Raw genomic sequence first — 19755 nt, forward strand, 5'->3', positions numbered from 1 at the left:
ACCGTTCTAGGGAAACTGAAGACCCCTTTTGACATCTGAGGCATGCATGTGGTACATAGATATACATGTAGGCAAAATATCTATATAACTACATGGTTTTGTTTGTTTGTTTATTTGTTTGTTTTGTTTTTTTCGAGACAGGATTTCTCTGTGTAGTCCTGGCTGTCCTGGAACTCACTTTGTAGACCAGGCTGGCCTCGAACTCAGAAATTCGCCTGCCTCTGCCTCCCAAGTGCTGGGATTAAAGGCGTGCGCCACCACCGCCCAGCTATAACTACATTTAAAAAAATTAAACTAGATTTAAAAATAAATGTCAAGTCATTTATTTTGTCCTATACTATTATATGCAAGGAACACAACTTTTTGTTCCTAGGCTGCCTTTTGTTAAATAGTCCTCAGATGGGTCAGTGACATAGCACTTGCTGTATGCACACTGAAGCCATCCTGTGAGGACTTACGATATTAACTCTAGTGGACAGTTCCAAGGAGTTGACTGCCCATCTTACCGGTGGTACCTCTATTCTCTGTGTGGTGTTTCAACAGAGTTACCTCAGGATTTCAAAAAATATAAACAAGTGTGTTATGAGTGTCAGTCCCATCTAACTGTGTGCATAGGTCAGAAATACCTAAGCACTCTTTATTTGAAACAATCAAATTAATGGCAACAGTGGTCGACCACAGAGACAGAACATCACTACTGTGATGGACCAAGTGTGAGAGAAGGCACTACATCCAATGCAGGGGTCAAGGCCCATCTGTTACTGGAGAGAAAGTCTAAGAGACAAGTTTGAGTGGGGAACAAATGTCCTATGGTACACAGTCTCCCCAGATCCTGTGATCTGGAAGTCTCTGATCCAATTTAAAGATGGAAGGGAAAGGGACCTACTTGTCTTTGGCATGCCGAGCACAATTCTGGCTGCAATACTTTCCTCCAGAAAGACATTCATCTCCGTTGCCATACTGACAACAGTTCTCACAAAACTGAAGCCCATCTGCTTTTGATTGCTCCTTCAGCCTGAAGGGTACCCCAGTCTTCTCTGAAAAGACTAGAAGATGAAAAAAAAGATGAAATATTAAAACCAAGCTAGAAGGCATGTATATTTAAACTTTCTCTTCTACTAATTTTGTTAGCAGCACAATAAAGAATAATGTTTGTTGAATGAATCAGTGATTGAACTATAAAGTTGGGGGAAGGGGCTAAGCTTGGCAGTAATCAGTTGAATCGATTCTACTAAAAAAAAAAAAAAAAAAAAAGTCTTGAAAAGGGGCCTGTGGGAAAGCAGAGGCAGGCAGATTTCTTTTGAGTGTGAGATTTGCTTGTCTACATAATAAGACCTATCTCAACGGTAACAAATCTCCAAAGAGGATAAACATGAGAACTTGGCTTTCTCCATAGAGTTCAAAATGGAATAAAAATAACTGGAATTAGTTACTAGATTTAACACCGTTGGTCTACAAGTTCCAATCTACACGTCCATCTCGGATAAAGCTAAAAAGGTCACGTGTGTCATTTCATGTGTACAACATTTTGATGAGAGTGGTTTTTACTTAGTTGTCTAAATTAACACATACAATTTTAATGTAATTAATCTCCTGGATCATAATTATCCGAATTATTTAGGCCCTCATAGTCCCTTCTGCCCGAATCATTCAGCAAACATTTGTTAGTCACCAATTTATTCTGGACACTGATTATGTCAGTGTGGACCTTGTCCAAGACAGCTCACAGGCTAGAAGAGAAGCCACACAAGAAACCCAGTGCTTATAATCGTGTGGATGCATGCAGTCATAGAAGTGCAGGGAAGTTTTTGAACTGCAGTGGAAGAAGTGGTTCACTCAGCCAGGGGTAAGGTCGAGAAAGAGTTTCGGACACAGCACCTCAACAGTGTTTAAAAAAAAAAAAAAAAAAAAAAAAAAGACAAAGAAAGAAATGGCCTCTAAATCAGAAACAAACAAACAAACAAACCAAATCCGGCACAAACAAAGGCAGGGAAACAGAAACCACAGGATGATCTGGGACAGTGACATGTAGGTCCATACTGCTTGAGCCATAAGCACAAGGCACAGAGAAGGTGACAGAGTTAGGAGACAAAGCAAGCAGGTGGGAACAAGCCTCCAGGTCTTTGAAGACTTTGCTAGATCAGCAAAGGCAAGGAGAAATGAACAAGGAAGCAAGTGAGCAGTCTACATAAGCCCCGCTGACATCAGGGTGCAGGATAAATCGGGGAGGGGTGAGTTAGAATCGGGGATTATTTAAGAGCCTTCTGTGATAGATTAAGTGAGGGTTAGGTCCTAAATTCAGGTAGTTGCAGTGGTGACAGCCAGATCTGAGACACATTTAGGGAATAAAAACCAAGAGCATTAGAAAACCGATGGGAGAAACAAATTCGGGATGACTCCTCGATTTCTTGATTATGCACCGTGTAGATGGCGCTACCATCGGCTGAAATACGGGTTACTGAGGAAAGAGCAGGTTTAGGAAAAGGGAGAAAGAAAAGAAAAATAAATTGCATTTCAGAGATGTGGAGTTTGAGGTACCTGTGGGACATCCAGGTGGAGATGTCCAGTAGGCAGGTGGAAATACGGGCCTGGAGCTCGGGGGAGAAGTCGGGGCTGGAGATAGATCGGAATCATCAGCATATATGTGTAACTTAAAACTATCGGAGTAGAAAAAAATAACAAAGTGCCAGGCTTTTTGGCTGAATCAACTAGGAAGGCCATTATCAACTAGGGTTTACTTGAAAATTTGCAACTAACTTTGTGCTATTACAGATCTGGCATTAGAAATGAGGCAGTTTATAATTATTTTAAAATAGAAAGGCTGGCTCCTGTCTGTTTCATTACAAAAAAAAAAAAAAATTATGTAGAAACATGAAACACAGAAGTCACCCAGGGCTTTCAAAGTCTGGCCTCCTATAAAAGTCTGGTTTCAAAGCACTCAATGCGAAGATCTAAGCAGCAGTTGGGTGGCCTTACCGTCTTGAGCAGTTGGGACCATCCATGTGGTAGTGGCTGTCGCTTTCTTAACACTTTCCATCTCGCTTTCGTCTGTGATAACTTCCAAAGCTCCAAACTCATTTACTCGAAACTGGCAAGAACATGGAAGAGAAAAAAATGGAAATTTATAAGGGAACTCCTGGGGTGTTATTTATTTCACTGCAGACACGCAGGCTTTAAGCAAACTAAGCACCTGCCAAGAGTGGAACAATTCTATCTTGGATGAGCTTTTTAATAACAGTAAGCCCCCCCCCTTTTTTTTTAAAATAAATTTGGGGCTGAGAGGGATTAGAAGGTAACAGTAGGTGCCCCTACAGTCATGCATATAGAAAGTGGCCCAACACTTCTAACTGGTACTTCTGACACATTTTTATTAAGATTTTTATTTATTTAATACTAGTTTTTTTTTAAGATTTAAATATTTATTATATGTAAGTACACTGTAGCTGTCTTCAGACTCACCAGAAGAGGGCATCAGATCTTGTTACAGATGGATGCGAGCCACCATGTGGTTGCTAGGATTTGAACTCAGGACCTTCAGAAGAGCAGTCAGTGCTTTTACCTGCTGAGCCATCTTTCCAGCCCCCTACTATTATTTACTTAGCAAAGTTACTAAAGGGGAATTCCCCCCTATACCCCCTAGGAATTGATTCATCTCTCTAAAGCAGGCATAGTTCAAAGAGAAGGACATAATGGCCCATCACTTTTCTCCTTAATCCAAGATGAAAATGCATAAGCTACCCCAGCACCACACTTCCATTTTCTTTCACCACTCTCAAAAATTCTCCACCACCTTTAGCTCCAGTTTTCCCAAGCAGCAAGGAGATAATGAATAAATAACCATAAGAACTGAACAAATCTACCGCATGCCAGCAGGTCACGGAAGAGGAAGGTCACTCCCAAGTCCTGGAGTTCTCCTTCCTGACCCTACAAGCTTCCTGTCACCCCATGCCAGCTGCACAGAAAGCAGGTTTCCGCACCAACCGGTTTCTATTCAAGAAGGCTTAATCACTGCTGTTGTACCATGGCAGGGACTCTGTTCTCTCTGACTCAAAAATTCATGGATCTAAATGTTTTTCTTCACTCTTTATATTTTCCATAAAACAGAATAGCAATCAGGATTCATGGCTGTTAGCAGGAGATATATATATATATATATATATATATATATATATATATATATTCCACACTCATTGTATAAAATCATTAAATACTTTCTAGATGGAATGAATTGAAATAGTTTAGGAATATGGGAATGTTTACTCCCTATTATGTATTCTGAAAATAAATTCACAGGCAATGTGCATCGCATAAGTAGTGTCCATGCCAGTTCAGAAAATAGTGAAAGTCCATTTCATGGACAAGAACTAAAATTAACTTTTTTGAAAAAAGAACACTTAAAATTCACAAAAAAAAAAGAAAAAATTACTCAACTAGCAACTCTTCAAAGTAAGGCTGACAGTACCATCTACTGGGCAAGAGTAGATAAAACAAGCCACTGCAATCATTATTTAATGATACTAAAGAAAGTGATACAAAAATCGCTTCTGAGTTCAGTTTTTCAATGATTCACTAAGAAGGGTAATTCTTTTGTTACTTGTAATTCACACTAACATATTCTTACTTGACAAGTGCAAGATGTGAGAAATAGCACCAGACATTTAGAGTAGACAGAAGGGATCCTAATGGTTGCTAAGTTGCAAACCACCCTGCATTATAAACACCCCAAAAAGAACACCAGACCGAATCTCTTGTTGGAAAGTGCAGGTCCGACACTTGGAAGGGTAAATACTCTTGAAGTTAAAAGGTAATAATATCTCTATGAACACACTTAACCTTAGCCATCTTCTCCTCTGCTAACATTACTGCCATAACGGACAGCCTAAGTACAAAGCAGACACGCAGTGTCACTTGGGGACACAGCCCTGAGTCAGAGACCAAGGATGGACACCAAGGGCTAATGCATGAAACAGGTGTAAAAGGAAGGTACACGCACACTTGCAGGGCTAGGATCCATAAGCTTCACTGTACCTCAAAGGTACCCTAAAACCCCAAAACTTAGACAACATCTGCGCTCCCTGTGATTCTTCAGCTCGGGTATGAAACCCTCAAAGTGTGCTCAGCTCACTCTATGTAAAAAGGCAGATAGATTGAAGTTTCTGGTGGCGTTCTCTTCCTGGATTTTGGATGTGCTGATGAAACTAGATGACCAATGACAGGATTCCAGAAAGACCGATACATTTCCTTCTGTTTCCCCAGTTAAGGTTGCAGGTTCTCCAAGTTTTTTGTTTTTGTTTTGTTTGTTTGTTTGTTTTTTAGCTTTTTGAGACAGGGTTTCTCTGTGTAGCCCTGGCTGTCCTGGAACTCACGTTGTAGACCAGGCTGGCCTCGAACTCAGAAATCCACCTGCCTCTGCCTCCTGAGTGCTGGGATTAAAGGCGTGCACCACCACGCCCGGCGTTCTCAAAGTTTGTATGAAGGCTTTGGAGTGATATAAAATTTCTCAAGTGCTCCACACTCCAACTGAGCATATCAAATTATAACCTTTTTTTTTTTTTTTTTTTTTTTTTTTGAGACAGGGTTTCTCTGTGTAGCCCTGGATGTCCTAGAACTCATTTTGTAGACCAGGCTGGCCTTGAACTCAGAAATCCACCTGCCTCTGCCTCCCGAGTGCTGGGATTAAAGGCGTGCAGCACCACTGCCCAGGCAAATTATAAACTTTTACAAAAGCAATTAATTAAGTGAGACAAAGATAAGGTTGGCATGGCAGCTTTTTCTACATATGAATCCATCCAGGTCAATAATGAAAGAATGACATGACGCTTCAGATATCTGCACAGCCACAAGGCTTTGTTTATCTGGCTTGCCCTGAGCCACCTTTGCAGACTCTGCCCTTTTATTTTTGCATGTAGGGGCAGAAGCTCTTGACCTTCTTTTGGGTCTCTTTAATATTAGAAAACTAAAAGGAACTATCAAGGTTCCCATTTCCATTTTATTACTTTGGATGTTGGAAAAAACAAAAAACCAAAAACGTAAATCCCAATTACCAATGTGTTTTAAGGGCAAAGATGTCTGGTCACTACACTGTTTTAAACATTAACTGAGAAGGCAAAGCCATGCATTAAGAAGATGGTGCTGGATTCTACAGCGGGCTGTTGCAGGTCTGCTCTCTGATGAGGAGCAATTGCTCTCACTAGATAAGACAGTATCCCTGTCAGGGGAGGAGCCACATTATACCAAAGGGCTCCAAAAGACTTAGCTACTTCTGACTCAACGGACTTCTCTCTGGAGAAATATTTCAGACAACATTAGAAATTCAGGTAGACTTGCCTACCTGCCTGCAGATCCCATTCATCGCACTAGGCTGCCTAGTCTGGCCTCAGTGGGAAAGGATATGCCTAGTCCTGCAGTGATTTGAGGTGGGGGGAGGATGGGGGAGGGGTAGCTTCCTCCTCAGCAGAGAAAGGGAGGGGGAATAAGAGGAGGGGCCTGGATCGGTGTGGGGAGATGGGATCAGGATGGGAAAGAAAGAGAGGAAAAAAGGAGAGAAAGAAAGAAAAAAAGAAAGGAAAGAAGAAAAATTAATTCAAGTAAAGAAAGTTCTCTGGCCTTGGGAAGCCCTGTCAGGCACCTTCCTGCAGCGGCAACTCTCCTTAGGCTAGCCCAGAGCCCTTACTCTACAAAAGCGTATCTGCATTTTCAAAGAACAATTTGCATAAAACCTCTAAAGCTTATTTATGCAGAAATGCTGTGGCCATGAGCATGGTCTTTCCCTGACCAGCAGTGGGCACTTGCTATCTCTTGACCTGCTGAAGTGATGCTTCTGGAAGCTCTGCTCCTGCTCTCTTCCCACGCACCATCCCAGAAGTTCTCCCAAACAGCATTTTCAGCTCAAATGGTAACTGGTGGTGTTTAAAGGCTTCCTGGTTCCTGCAGCTGAAGGAAGTTTTCAACCTCTCCAAATGTGTACCCTTTCCCCATGTCTGTTGATCTTGGCACGCTCTGTTTTTAGACAGCACTGTGGTAGTGTTAAGAGAAATTGTTTCGATAATCATTGCAGTCTCCTCTGGCCCAGAGCTGCAATAACTAAGGAGCAAAAGATAGAAGATGCTAAATGAAATGATGAGATACACTGCAGGTAAAGCGCTCCCTCGGAGGGTTTATTTCCTATTCCTCTCACTTCTGCATCCAAAAAGATATTTGTACTTTATTTCAAATAATTATGTTTAATTAACCCAGGATGTGACAAGGGCAGAGAAGCAGATTTTATGAATTATGCAAATTGTCAGCATTTTGGTTTAGTAAAAAATTAATTGTTTAACTACTTAACCAAGATTTTGATGTACAAAGTCCTATGTAACACAGTCAGTGAGATGGTGTATCACAAAGCTTTTCTTGGGAAGTCGAGACACATGTGTCTACTCAACGACAATACTAAGCCCACGACAGACCAAAGTTCAGATACTACCACAGTTCAACTTGCTGAACAAATTTATTATTGGGGATACTTACAGGAGCACAAAAAGACTTAAAGGCAGTTGAATCACCAAAGTTCACCCCATCATAGATGAGACCTCACAAAGCTGGGACCGGGAGCCCAGATTACAGTCTGCAAGTAACTCACACAGGTTAGAAATGGTCCCATCCAAATAACTCAGTTGATCTAAACCACTTCCAGGCAGCTCTGCTAGCCTAATTCTCTGCAGCTCAGCTAGAATGGGAGTGGTCTTTGCAGTCTGACACTTCTCTTCTGAGAGAGACTCTCAACTTTTATTGTTTACTCTGGCAGGGAGGAGCCTAGTGAATCTGTTTAGTTTCAGGGACTTCCTTAAGTTATTTTGAGCTGTTTACCTTCCTCCTTAAGGAGCATGGTAGACTGTTTAAATCTCAGAGGAAACTATTATGACATGCACCTCTAAACACACAAACCATTAAAGAGCAGCAGCCTGGCCTTTGCTCTTCACACTATAGGCTATAAATTGAAAGGGTTATAAATAATGTATTTTGTATGTGAGAAAGACACAGAAAAAGAGAGAGGTATGTGTGAGTATTGTATGAACATGCATGCTGCTACATACACCATCTCTACAATACAGAGGCCAAGTAAATGTCTGTGTTCTGTCTATCATCCTCCACCTTATTATTTCACTGAGAAAAGGCCTCTCTCTAAACCTAAAATTAGGTTGGTGGCCATAAAGTTTCAGAAAGCCTCCTGTCTCCAACCCCCTCTGCCATTGGGCTGCTTTGTACATGGGTGCTGTGGGTTCAGACTTAGTGCCTCTGTGCCTTTCCTCTACTCTTTAAATTACTAAAGTAAGGTATCCAACCGTCGACTGCCCATAGGTAGATTGAACACATGGTAATTACCCTATAATTACATGAGTGTAAAAGTCATATCTAACAAGCCTGATACTAAAACCCTAAATGACTTAATTGCCTGATTATCTTAATAAAAATAATAGGTTAATTTCTAAAATCCATTGCTTAGAAAACTTAAAAAGCAATCCAGATTTCTTAGGGATGGAAACTTCCCATTTGCCAAAGGTTAACTAAAAGTAAGTTATAAATTTCATCGTGTACCTGACATATAAAACATATCATATATAAAAATACAGGAGAGTAATATGCATGCCAGATACAGAAAAGGGCAATTTTCATAATATAGTCAGAGAATGCGCAGCTTGTATCTGTTTGCAGTCTTTCACCAACCATCACCGCTGTCTCACACCTGTGAGTTTATGGATTCTGTCGACTCCCATTTTTTCAGATAAAGCTTACAACATGTAAGGATTTTAAAGACTCTTCCATAGGTTTTACTTTATTGTTAATTGTGTGTACGTGGTGAGGATGGAGGGAGGGGCTGTGAGTGTAATTACCCTTAGAGTTCATAAAGATCCCCTGGCACTGGCTTTACAGGAAGATGTGAGCTGTCCAGTCAAACCAGAGTCTTCTACAAAAACAGAACATGCTCTTAACTGCTGAGCTACCTCTGCAGTCCCTGACGTTAGGCAACTGGACAAAGTTCACATGCTAATATATGGCTGACATGATCGGAGCTTGAAAAATAGCTTTTTTTGTTGTTGTTTTTCTATTTAAATGCTATCAGCTTTCTTTGCCCACCACAAGCCACGCAGGTGGCACCTGGAGAATGTCAGAACAGCTTGAGTCCCATTTGTCCTTGTATTTACTTCCTTTACTGTAGAGCTGTCATGACCCAGAAGAATTAACTAAGTCTATAACTTCTCATCACACAAAACCAAAACTGGGAACTTCTTCTTTTTAATAATTTTGAGTGAATACAAAGTGTGTGTGCAGACTCCTGAGTGCCATATGCTATTCCCATATACATACACAATATGTAATGTTCAGATGGGGGAATTAGCATTCCTACCTCCTCAAACATTTCTATTTCTACATAATAAAAACCTTTGAAATCTTCTTTGTTAGTTATTTTAAAGTAGATCATATATTACTTTGGACTCCTGTTACCCTATGGTATAAAGGACTGCCAGAATTTAATAGTTCTAACTATATGTTGGTACTCTTTTAAAAATAGCTTCTCCAGATTTCCCTAACCCTCACTGGAATGGTTTTGTTTCCTTAATCGCATACACTGGCTCTTCGGCTCAATTAAGCCTAAGCCAACCAAAATCTCAAACATTTTTCCAACGGCAGGCAGATGTTTAAATTGTACCCTTGAGGATCAGTGAGGGCAGGGACTGGGCTAAGATATTTGTTAGGCAGCCATCAAAAGGATTAGATTTCAAGAAGCCTAAGTTAGGGGCAAAATTTTCGATTTGAGGCAGCACAGAACAAGTCTTATAGAGACAGGCCAAGTGACAGCCTGTTAGAGATACAGGAAGTTCAAACACCTGAGAGACTGCATACAAACACAAAGTTTAAAAGGCCACAGGCCACAGACAGGTTCAAGGTCCCAAAGACAGGATCAGAGCAAAACCACACTAGAAATGAAAAGCAGGGGCCGATGGGAGCTTGCACAACTGTGTTCCATGGAGCAGCAGAGGTGGTCCTAACGCAGGCTCAGCAGAGCAGGAGACTCATGGTGGGCTAGCACATACACAACGTTCAGCAGACTGAACGCCATGAAAAGTAGAGACTCACCGTGGGACTAGCACATATACAGTGAGCAGGCTAGTTGGCTAACTGACCTGTGAAGAGTGGAGACACATGGTAGGCTAGCACATAGACAGTGGGCAAACTGACCCATGAAGACTGAAGACACACAGTAGATAAGCATATATACAGTGTGTACACTGAGCCATAAAGACTGGAGACACATTGTAGGCTGGCATATATACAATGAGCAGACTGACCCATGAAGAGTGGAAACATACAGTGGGCAGACTGGACCCCATGAAGAATATGCAGGTGAACAAGTGATTACACAAAATTCGTATTTATAGTATAGATAATTGAAAGGCAGTAAATACTTCTATTGATTCAAATTTTTCATTTTTTTCTTATCCAGCTTCTATATAAGGACACTAGGACCCAGGGACTGTGGTTCCCCACTCAAAGATACAAAAGCCATTACTAAAATATACAAAAAGCTAGACTTTCTAGGTCTGGCATGGCCATATATATTGGCTATTATCATCATAGAACAAAAACAGACGACCCTCCTCAAAGGTCTTGATGATTTCCTTAGATTAAGAACATACTGAAAATATTCTTCAGACCCCTAACCCAAGGGAGAAAACCTGGCAATCTATCAGTATTACAAGGTAGCTTACAAATTTACTACAGAATACCACATACTGTATGAAGCCAGAACACTCTATTTAATGGTTTGAATTTTTGTTTCATGTATATACATTGAAATACATTGTTTCATGTATTTCGTTGTAAAACAAGCTGATTGCAGATACAATAAATAAATAAATAAATGTGCTTATTTATACTTTTTATTATATGTATGTGTGTATTATATACATATATATAATACACACACACAAACACATATGTGTATGATAAAGAAAGCCTACCTTTAAATCACTTCCTGGTAGGGTACCAACGCCATCCTTCCAGTCCATAACACTAAATACATCAAACTCTTGACCACTTGTGCTAGATGCAGATTCAGTCATGATTTATTTTGTAACCTGGAAGAAGGGAAAGAGAGTATAAATACTTCACATGCACATTGATTTAGTTATCATTATCACGTCTGCTTCCTTTACTTTCTTCATTTTCTTGATTCATCCATCTAAAAACAACGGCTCCAAAGCATCATGAATGGAGCTGAGGATAGAGACCCTGGGAGAGTACTTGCCCAGCAGGTTTCAGGCCCTCCAAACCCTCTATATATTACATTTCTGTTTTGCATCAATCAAGTCACCAACAGCATTGCTATTGCAGCTGGGCCAATGTGAAGTAAATGAGGTTTACTTGAAAATAAGCATTGTGAACTTGGACAGTCAATCTGATAACTGAGATGACAGTCACCAAGTACCTAGCAGGCAGGGAGGGGCTTGTGCATGCACTACCGGCTCACTAGATCCAAAGGGGACTCACTCCTGAGTAGAGTGGGACACTCTGTGACTTCACACTACTCGGGGCCACGTCAAAACTCACAGATTGTTTGCTTCTGGACAGTTCCATTTAATATTTTTGAACAGCTGACTCAAGTAACTGAGCCCTGTGCTAACTATAGTCTCAGAAAATTCCATTTTCTGAGATAAAGGAACTACAAAATAAAATGTGGATTTAAAAGACACCATTTTGAATCTGTTATTGTGTATTACTCTATCGTATTAATCTATATTAACCTACCAATTACATGTCTGGCCTACTAGCACAGCAAATGTGAATGTGATTTTTCAGAAAGAAATCAAGTTTGTTTGTTTGATCCAGTTGAAACACTTACTATGATACTAACAAGGTTCCAAACAGCCAAGACTTTGCCAAGGACATGGACTAGTGACAGGAATGAGAATGAAGCTTAGAACACTTAATGAAATATGACAACAGTTGGAAGATTTATATAGTTCATTGGAAAAATGTTCTCCAAATGACTAAGGTATAGCATTACAACAGTAAGCCCGGGAGGGATTGGTTCCAACTCTCAGATGAATAAATTTTAACAGAGGGCGAAACCTCAGTCATCAGGTTTCCAACTGCACACCAACCCACTTTTAGGGTAGACTGCCCCTTGTGGAGTTTTGCTGGGACATCAAAGATTTCCACCATTACTGAAAGAGAAGCAAAATATTCCTCTCTTTTCCAACCCTGTCTCTACATAAAACCAGACCTTCTTCATATACTTCAGCCAAAACAGCAGCCTGGAATAGATGAAAGGCAGGCGAAGTGATAAGAATCCAGCTATCTCTCATAAAGTCGGACATTAGAAAGGTTTGCCCAAGTACAAAACTACATCAACTTCTCCCATTTACGACGACTATTATTGTATATTTGCTACCTTTCAAAAAAATTGTGTTTATGTATATTATCATACAGTAAGTTTACTATCATTATTTTTAAGTAAGTAATCAATCAACCTATTTTAACACAATAAGTATCAATATGCATAGAATATTAGAAAAATAACTACTTGGGTTTTCAATAATTAAGATTTGAGACCAAAAAGCCTGACAGTGGCTGCTGTCCAGAAGAATCGTTCGCTTCCCCCATAGAGAAGAAATGGGGAGGAGTTCACAACCAGGAACTTAGATCTAAGCACATTTACAAGAAGACATGGTACCCAGTCATGGGGCACCAACTCTCGAATTACAAATTATTAAGAAAAACATTACTGGACAAGAGTATTAGAGGAACACTGCTTTTCTTTTTTAAAGATGGGATGATAGGCAATAGTAAATATTTTTATCTTATTTTCTTTACATTTTATGTACATTCATTGTGTGTGTATCTGTTGAGGCACCTGCCTGCCAGAGTGCACATATGGAGGTCAGACAGTAACTTGAAGGGACTCAGGTCTCTCCTTTCATCATGTGGGTTCTAAGGGTTGACCTCGGGATATCAGATGCAGAGGTACTGAGCCACCTCTGGCCCATTTTTATTTGGTCAAGAGACAGAGTCCCGCAACTATGCTAGCCTCAAACTCATGAGTCTTCTGTCTCTACTTCCAATGTGCTAGGATTACAGGGACATTCCACCACACTAGGGAGTATGTGGTTTCTTGCTTTTTGTTTCTAAATGGAAAGCTCTTTTTATATTTTAGTGATTCAGACAAAAATGGATAAGTAAAAAGGCATATGAGAAATTTGTGTTCAACAAATCAGTGAAACTCAAGTGGCCAGATAAAACTAGTGTGCTGGGAACTGTCCAGCTGTAGGTCAAATCTTTGGTGAATCATGTATATTCTTGATTTTACATATTTTCAAGTTGTTTTGTTTTTTTCTTTAGACAGAATATTGTTGTGTAATATGCTGTTCAAAACTTGGAATGAAGCTTAGGCTGGCCTTGATTTTATCCTCCTGCCTCAGTCTCCCAAATGATGAAATTACATGCTCACACCACGATGCCAGGCTCAAGACTTCACAAGTTAGTCTTTCAATGTCATACGCATTCCCTAAACAGTCTGTAAAAACTTTCTTCCTTTGAGAATTTCCAGATGTGCCATTGTTCTTTCTCCCCCTCGTTGCTTTAAATAAAATATCAACCAAAAGATATTTCTCAGTGTGTGAAGTGTCCATCACAAGGACGGAATTATACATTACTAAGACTTAATCCTCAGAGCAGGAGAGGTCAGGGGACAATTATGTGAGGGAAATTGAAAATATTAAATGAATTAAGATTTTGTTTCTACTGCTGTAATAAAACACCATTACCCAAAACAACTCATGGAGGGCAGAGTTTATCATCTTACAACTCTCAGGACACAGGGAAGTCTGGGCAGGAACTCAAGGCAGGAAACTGAAGCAGAGAGCTCGCAAGACTGCTGCTTCCTAGCCTAGCTTATGCCTCATGGTCTGCTTTCTTCTACTACCTAGGACCACAGGCCCAGGGGGAATACTGCTCCCAGAGGGCTAGGCCCTCCAACACCAATCGTTAATCAAGAAAATGCCCTACTGACAATAAACAAGCCAGGACAGACTGGTACTTCCGTGGTGAATGAATCCTCGTTCAGATCTCAATGACACTGGCAGTGTTGTAGAAGAGTGGTATGGATAGAACTTGACACCCCTGCTGGGTAAACAGTGAGTAACCAGGGTGTTTGGCCTTCCCCTACCTAAGGCAGGCAGGCACAAACATCCCAGCACTAGAACCTGCTTGGCACTCTCCAAGAGCTGTGGCAAAAGTTCACTGTGGACTTTATGAAATGCGTAAATGTGCTTCTGCTTTAATACACCAATATTACAATATTACAATATTACACAGTGAACTCAGCCTGCAAAGACCCAGCAAAACTGGTAAACACTGTTCCCATCCACTGCCTTCATGCTCAGGTCCATGGATGTGTCCTCTGAGCCGTTACAATAAAGGACATTCACCACACTGTCTTTCCTAACATCTCCATCTGAAATCACCAGCTACTTTGTCACAGACGTCTGAAGAGCTACAGCAGATGAAGTGTTTTCCCACCCACCACCTACTGCTCAGGAGGAACAGCAGCAACACTGTAAGAAAAGCTGTTTATTTTATGACATCCAAGTCTTTCTTGTTTAACTCTTCCCCTGTGCACATGGACACAAACACACAAACACACAGAAGCCTTTACTTCTTGTTCCTGCCCTGTATGTCAGGAGTCAGAAGGTACAACAGAGCGATATAAGCCACAAACAGCATCTCATAGTGCCAAAATGCCGGTCTCAAATCTCTTGGCAAATGAGGCTGAGATTCCCTAAGAAAGCACCATAAAGGTGCACCATGACCATGCTACCAGGAAAGAGCCAGTATTTCCTCCCGAGTCAGTCCCTTTTCATGCTTTCCAGCCACAAATGATGTCAGATAGGGCAGTTTGGGTGTTCAGAGGGTCAACAAGTAAACCAGTGCAACTTTTGATTCCCAAAAGTATACGTGCCGGGCAGTAGTGGCACATGCCTTTAATCCCAGCACTTGGGAGGCAGAGGCGGGTGAATTTCTGAGTTCGAGGCCAGCCTGGTTTACAAAGTGAGTTCCAGGACAGCCAGGACTATACAGAGAAACCCTGTCTCAAAAAAACTAAAAAGAAAGAAAGAAAGAAAGAAAGGAAGGAAGGAAGGAAGGAAGGAAGGAAGGAAGGAAGGAAGAAAGAAAGAAAGAAAGAAAGAAAGAAAGAAAGAAAGAAAGAAAGAAAGAAAGAAAGAAAGAAAGAAAGAAAATGTGACCTCACTGACCATGGGAGTCAATCACCAAGGGTACTGTCTCCCAGTGCTCTCCTGCCAGCTAGAACGGTACAGCAAACAAAATGGTATGGGGCACTATCCTCAGATACTCCCCACCTCCTACTTCCTTTTCTCCAATCCAAAGCTATCCAACTTGACCCTCCCTTGAGAGCATCTCCCTATTAAATGGACCATCTCACTTTCTCAAGTTAGCCAAGTCTCTGGTAGCCCTGACTAATGAACCCGCCCCACATGATGTTAATATCACTGTCCCATTAGATGTTAATAAGACCAGATTGTTTTTCCTTTGTTTTTGTTTATTTTGGGAGGAGTGTGTGTACAGTGCTTCTATGTAGGCAAATCTGTCTTCAAGTAGCATCATACACTCAGAAAACCCATGTGAGGAGACTGAGGAGATATCTCAGGCATAGAAAGCCCAAGACAAAGCAAACAAAAACAACGAATATTTTATGTTATGAAGCTGAAGGGGGTTGGGCCTCTAATAATCATTATAAGTTAAAAGTACTATGAACTAACAACCCAGACTTTATCCTCCAACTCAGGAAGTCTGCTTCTAGAAAATGATCCTACTAGATACTTGTGTGTGTGTGTGTGTGTGTGTGTATAAAACCCATATCCAGGGGTTCTTCGTAGGTAGAGAGTTACAACAGTTCAACGCCATGGTATAAAATGCCACAGGGAAAGGCAAAGAGGAAACTCAATTCTAATGTAGAAATAATTCAAGATAGAATTAATATGACTAATTTTAAGCAAAGTACAACAATGCTGTGCTACCATTTGTATAAAACCAAAGGAGATTTGGAGTATTTCCCCTGTATGTACATGTTATGTTTAGAAGGGTCTGTCAGCAACTGGAAATTCCAGCTGTGTCCAAAAGGAGGGGAGACAGTGTTCAACAACAGCCACATTGAGTTTTCTCCGTGTTAAAATTAAAACTAATGTTAAAACAATACATTCAAAAGTTACGATATCTAAGCAGGGTCCGGCCTGGTTAGTACTTGGATGGGAGGCCACCTGGGAATACCAGGTGCTGTAGGCTTTTAAAGAAAAAAAGGTTATGATAGAAATATAATATATAAATGTTAAATCCTGCTTCACGCTTATTTAAAAGTATATTATAAGAGGCATGTCTTCCCACCAAAATATTTGCTACTAATGTCAACAAGAGAAAAAAATGGTGTAGAAGTCGCTATGGGAGAATTAGCCCTGTGAAGCTCTTGGGTTACTGAGAGAGAGGTGTTAACTCTAAGTGCATGCTTATCAGTATAACAGATGGCAAAGACCAGATGCACCCCCAGACCCAGGGTTTACAGCCCCATCATCCTGATCAACCCCTGAAGTTGTGGTGAGACTTCCTAATCATTCCTTCCTCAGAGACATGGTTCTTCCATGAGCTGAGGGGCAGGCGCGCATTGCCAGACCTGGCCTAGGTCCAGGTAAGGCTCTTAGTCAGAGAGCTTATTCTTAACTGCTATGAACGCTGCAAATAAAATGATTTTTAAAATAAAACTTTTTTAAAAAAAGAAATCATACAAGCAAAATTAACTACTAGTGGAGTCTAGTGTTGACGACAGAATAAAGGGAACGTGGACATGTTTATGAAAGCCATAGGCCCTGGCCACAAGATAGACGTTTCAGATCAACTCAAGACAGAAATGTCAAATGCGATGACTCAGACACATCGTGTGAACACAGCCACTAAGCCTTCCAAAGAATATCAGTAGAAAAGATGTGCAAATTTATTTCAGTTAGTGCTCGACACCATAAAGATCACTCAACAAGAGAGATGCGTAGTGAGGGCCTAGAGAGATTATTTCTGGTCTTCTTTTAGCGATTTCACAGAACGTAGTTTGAGAATTGAAGGTGGCTTGGGACCTAGCCCTCACAAATGTCATAGACCGACTCATCTCACTTTGACTAGACAGCCTTTCATGCCACCTGTTTGTTTTCGGCCATGAGCAGATAAAAGAGGCTTTGTGAGACAGGCAGAAGTTTCTGGAGCCGACTCTGAAGGAAAGAGACGAGATGGAGAGAAGATAAGAGTCCTCTGAACACAACTGCTCAGCACAAAAGAAAAGAAAAGAGAGGCCCAACTCCCACCCAAAGTCTGGAGCAGCAGGTGGAAGGAGCCAACCAGGATGACATCAAAGCCGTGTGTCATCTGGCCAATCATGCTCAAGGCACAACTCTAGAAGTTATAGTGAGAGGAACACCAAGATGGTGCTCAGAAAGAGTAAAGAAAGAGACAGGGGCTGGGAACATGACTCGGTGAAAAGCCCAGGTCCCGAAGGACTGAGGCCTAGATTCAGATCCACAACATCCACGCTGCTCACTGCTTCCCCTGATCCTAACACCAGCAAGCGGAGAGCGGCAGAGGAAGCTGGGACCTCAAGCAAGAGATCATGCTGAGAATAATCAAGAAAGTCATTGGATATCAACCGCTGACCTCCATATATATGGTGTGAGCCCACAGAACACACGCACACACATGCACACACACACACACACAAAATCAAAACCAAAGAATTTTTATAACTAAAAACAAACAAATAAAACAAAACTTAAATAAGGGTTAGGGTGTAGTCCAGCAGTATGGTGCTTGCCTAAAATTATATGTTCCTAGGACCACAAAACGATAAAGCAAACCAAAAAGAGTCAGTTAAATGACCACTATCATGTTATAGTTTCTTTGTTTGAAGCTCCACGCTACATTTTTCATTTAACAGATGCAATTTCAAAATTAAGGTATAGCGATGCTAAGGTTGTAAGCCCAGGTTATTCAATGGGGGATACATTACTTCAAAGCAGAATCACATTAAAATTCAGAGAACATGACTAAAGGTGTGTGACTCACAGGAGAGGCCTGACGTATTACTGCCTGATGGAGACCGACATTTATCTTCCTAGGCTTTGGTTACAAAGATAGCACACCTTAATCCCTTATGTGAGCGTGAATCAGGGGCACTAAAATCATTACCATGAACCAAACAGAATGACAATTGTGTAAAAGAGTGCCAGTACATTGGAAAAAAACTGCCACACTCAGAGGTAGGAAGGCCTGCTTAAGATCAATGAACATGCTTGCTGAGTGTGGTGGAACACACTTTAATCCTGGAACTGGGAAGGCAGAGGCAGAGAAAGCTGGATCTTTGGGAGTTCAAGGCCATCCTGGGTTATAAAGGTTCCGGGATAGACGGGGCTACATCATGAGACCCACTCAGAAGAGAGAGCGAGCGAGCGAGCGAGCGAGCGAGAGAGAGAGAGAGAGAGAGAGAGAGAGAAAGAAAGAAAGAAAGAAAGAAAGAAAGAAAGAAAGAAAGAAAGAAAGAAAGAAAGAAAGAAATCATTCTTTAGCAACTGGTTTGTGCTGCTCACCTAGCAGGGCTGTGTATGAAAGTGCTAAGCCTCCTCCAGGCCCCATCAGGTAAACCTTGTCATTCCTTCACTGTTTGCCCACCATGACCATCCTCCTCCTCCTCTTCCTCCTCCTCCTTCTCCTTCTCCTTTTCCTCCTTTCCCCACTCCTCCTCCCCCTCCTCCTCTCTCACCTTTTCTACATTGCCAGCTCCTCATTTTTCTTAGCTAACTATGAAGATTAGGCAAGCCAGGTAATATGCTAGAAAGGTCTCTATCTCCCCAAGAAAACAGTCAAACACAATATAAGCCTATTCTAACTGTTTAGTTTATAAGGTTTTGGAGACAATATGAAAATTGTTCAGTGATCTTAGAGACAGCCAGCCAGATGTGGTTGCTCATGCTCGTGATGTCAGCACTAGAGACTCTGAAGTGGGAGAGATTCTAAAGTTCTTGACCTGTTTGAACTATATAGTGAGCTCCAGAACAGTCTGGGCTACGGTAGGAAAACCTTTATAAAACGAAAAACAAAAGCAATCAACCTAAATAATCAAACAGTGTTCCCCACCCCACCCCACCCCACCCCACCCCCAGTTTATTTCAACTACTACTATCATGAACCACTTTTGTTCAAACCTATATTAGAAGATGCTAAGATGGCTACATTAAAAGTAGTTCTTTTCAAACACAGACCATTATAGAACTGGTCAAATGAGAAAATATTTGACTGGGTGGTGCCCACCCCCAAGTATTGCATGCACAACACAACCTCTACAGCTAAGGCTAAAGTGTCATAGAAAAGGAGGCAGAGCCATACTAAGAGCCAGAGGACCAGGATGTCTGCTGTGAGATTGCATGTTGTCTATATTACAGGGACGCTACAGTCATGAAATCACAACGATATGATAAGGGTGCCTGAGCCATAGTGACATACAAAATGATACCTCCAGTTGATATGTCAACATGGATCAGGGAAATCTCACCAGGCCCCACCCCTAGAGTATGAACTACAGGCAACTAATGATTGCTTGGAGAAGGAGACTTAGTCTTCCCCAGGGATGTGGCTCCTAAGTGGTTATCCAATATGAGGACATTA

At 41.2% G+C, this 19755-nt stretch overlaps 1 protein-coding gene across 5 annotated transcripts in view; it reads right to left on the minus strand.

Moving 5' to 3' along the window:
- L3mbtl3 (L3MBTL histone methyl-lysine binding protein 3) overlaps window positions 1-19755 on the minus strand; it is a 99423-nt gene that overhangs the window by 65156 nt on the left and 14512 nt on the right. For 3 of the 5 annotated variants that reach the window (XM_021173941.1, XM_029482882.1, XM_029482883.1), the window contains exons 2-5: window positions 11004-11120; window positions 2977-3088; window positions 2539-2613; window positions 887-1046 (exon numbers count right to left, since the gene is read on the minus strand). In XM_021173941.1, the coding sequence (XP_021029600.1) occupies window positions 887-1046; window positions 2539-2613; window positions 2977-3088; window positions 11004-11105 (449 nt within the window). In that variant the 5' untranslated portion in view covers window positions 11106-11120. The remainder of the gene's footprint in view (window positions 1-886; window positions 1047-2538; window positions 2614-2976; window positions 3089-11003; window positions 11121-19755) is intronic. The other 2 variants (XM_021173942.2, XM_021173943.2) reach the window with 1 other exon arrangement.

The sequence above is a fragment of the Mus caroli genome, chromosome 10 (assembly GCF_900094665.2).
Source record: "Mus caroli chromosome 10, CAROLI_EIJ_v1.1, whole genome shotgun sequence".
NCBI classification, from domain to species: domain Eukaryota; kingdom Metazoa; phylum Chordata; class Mammalia; order Rodentia; family Muridae; genus Mus; species Mus caroli.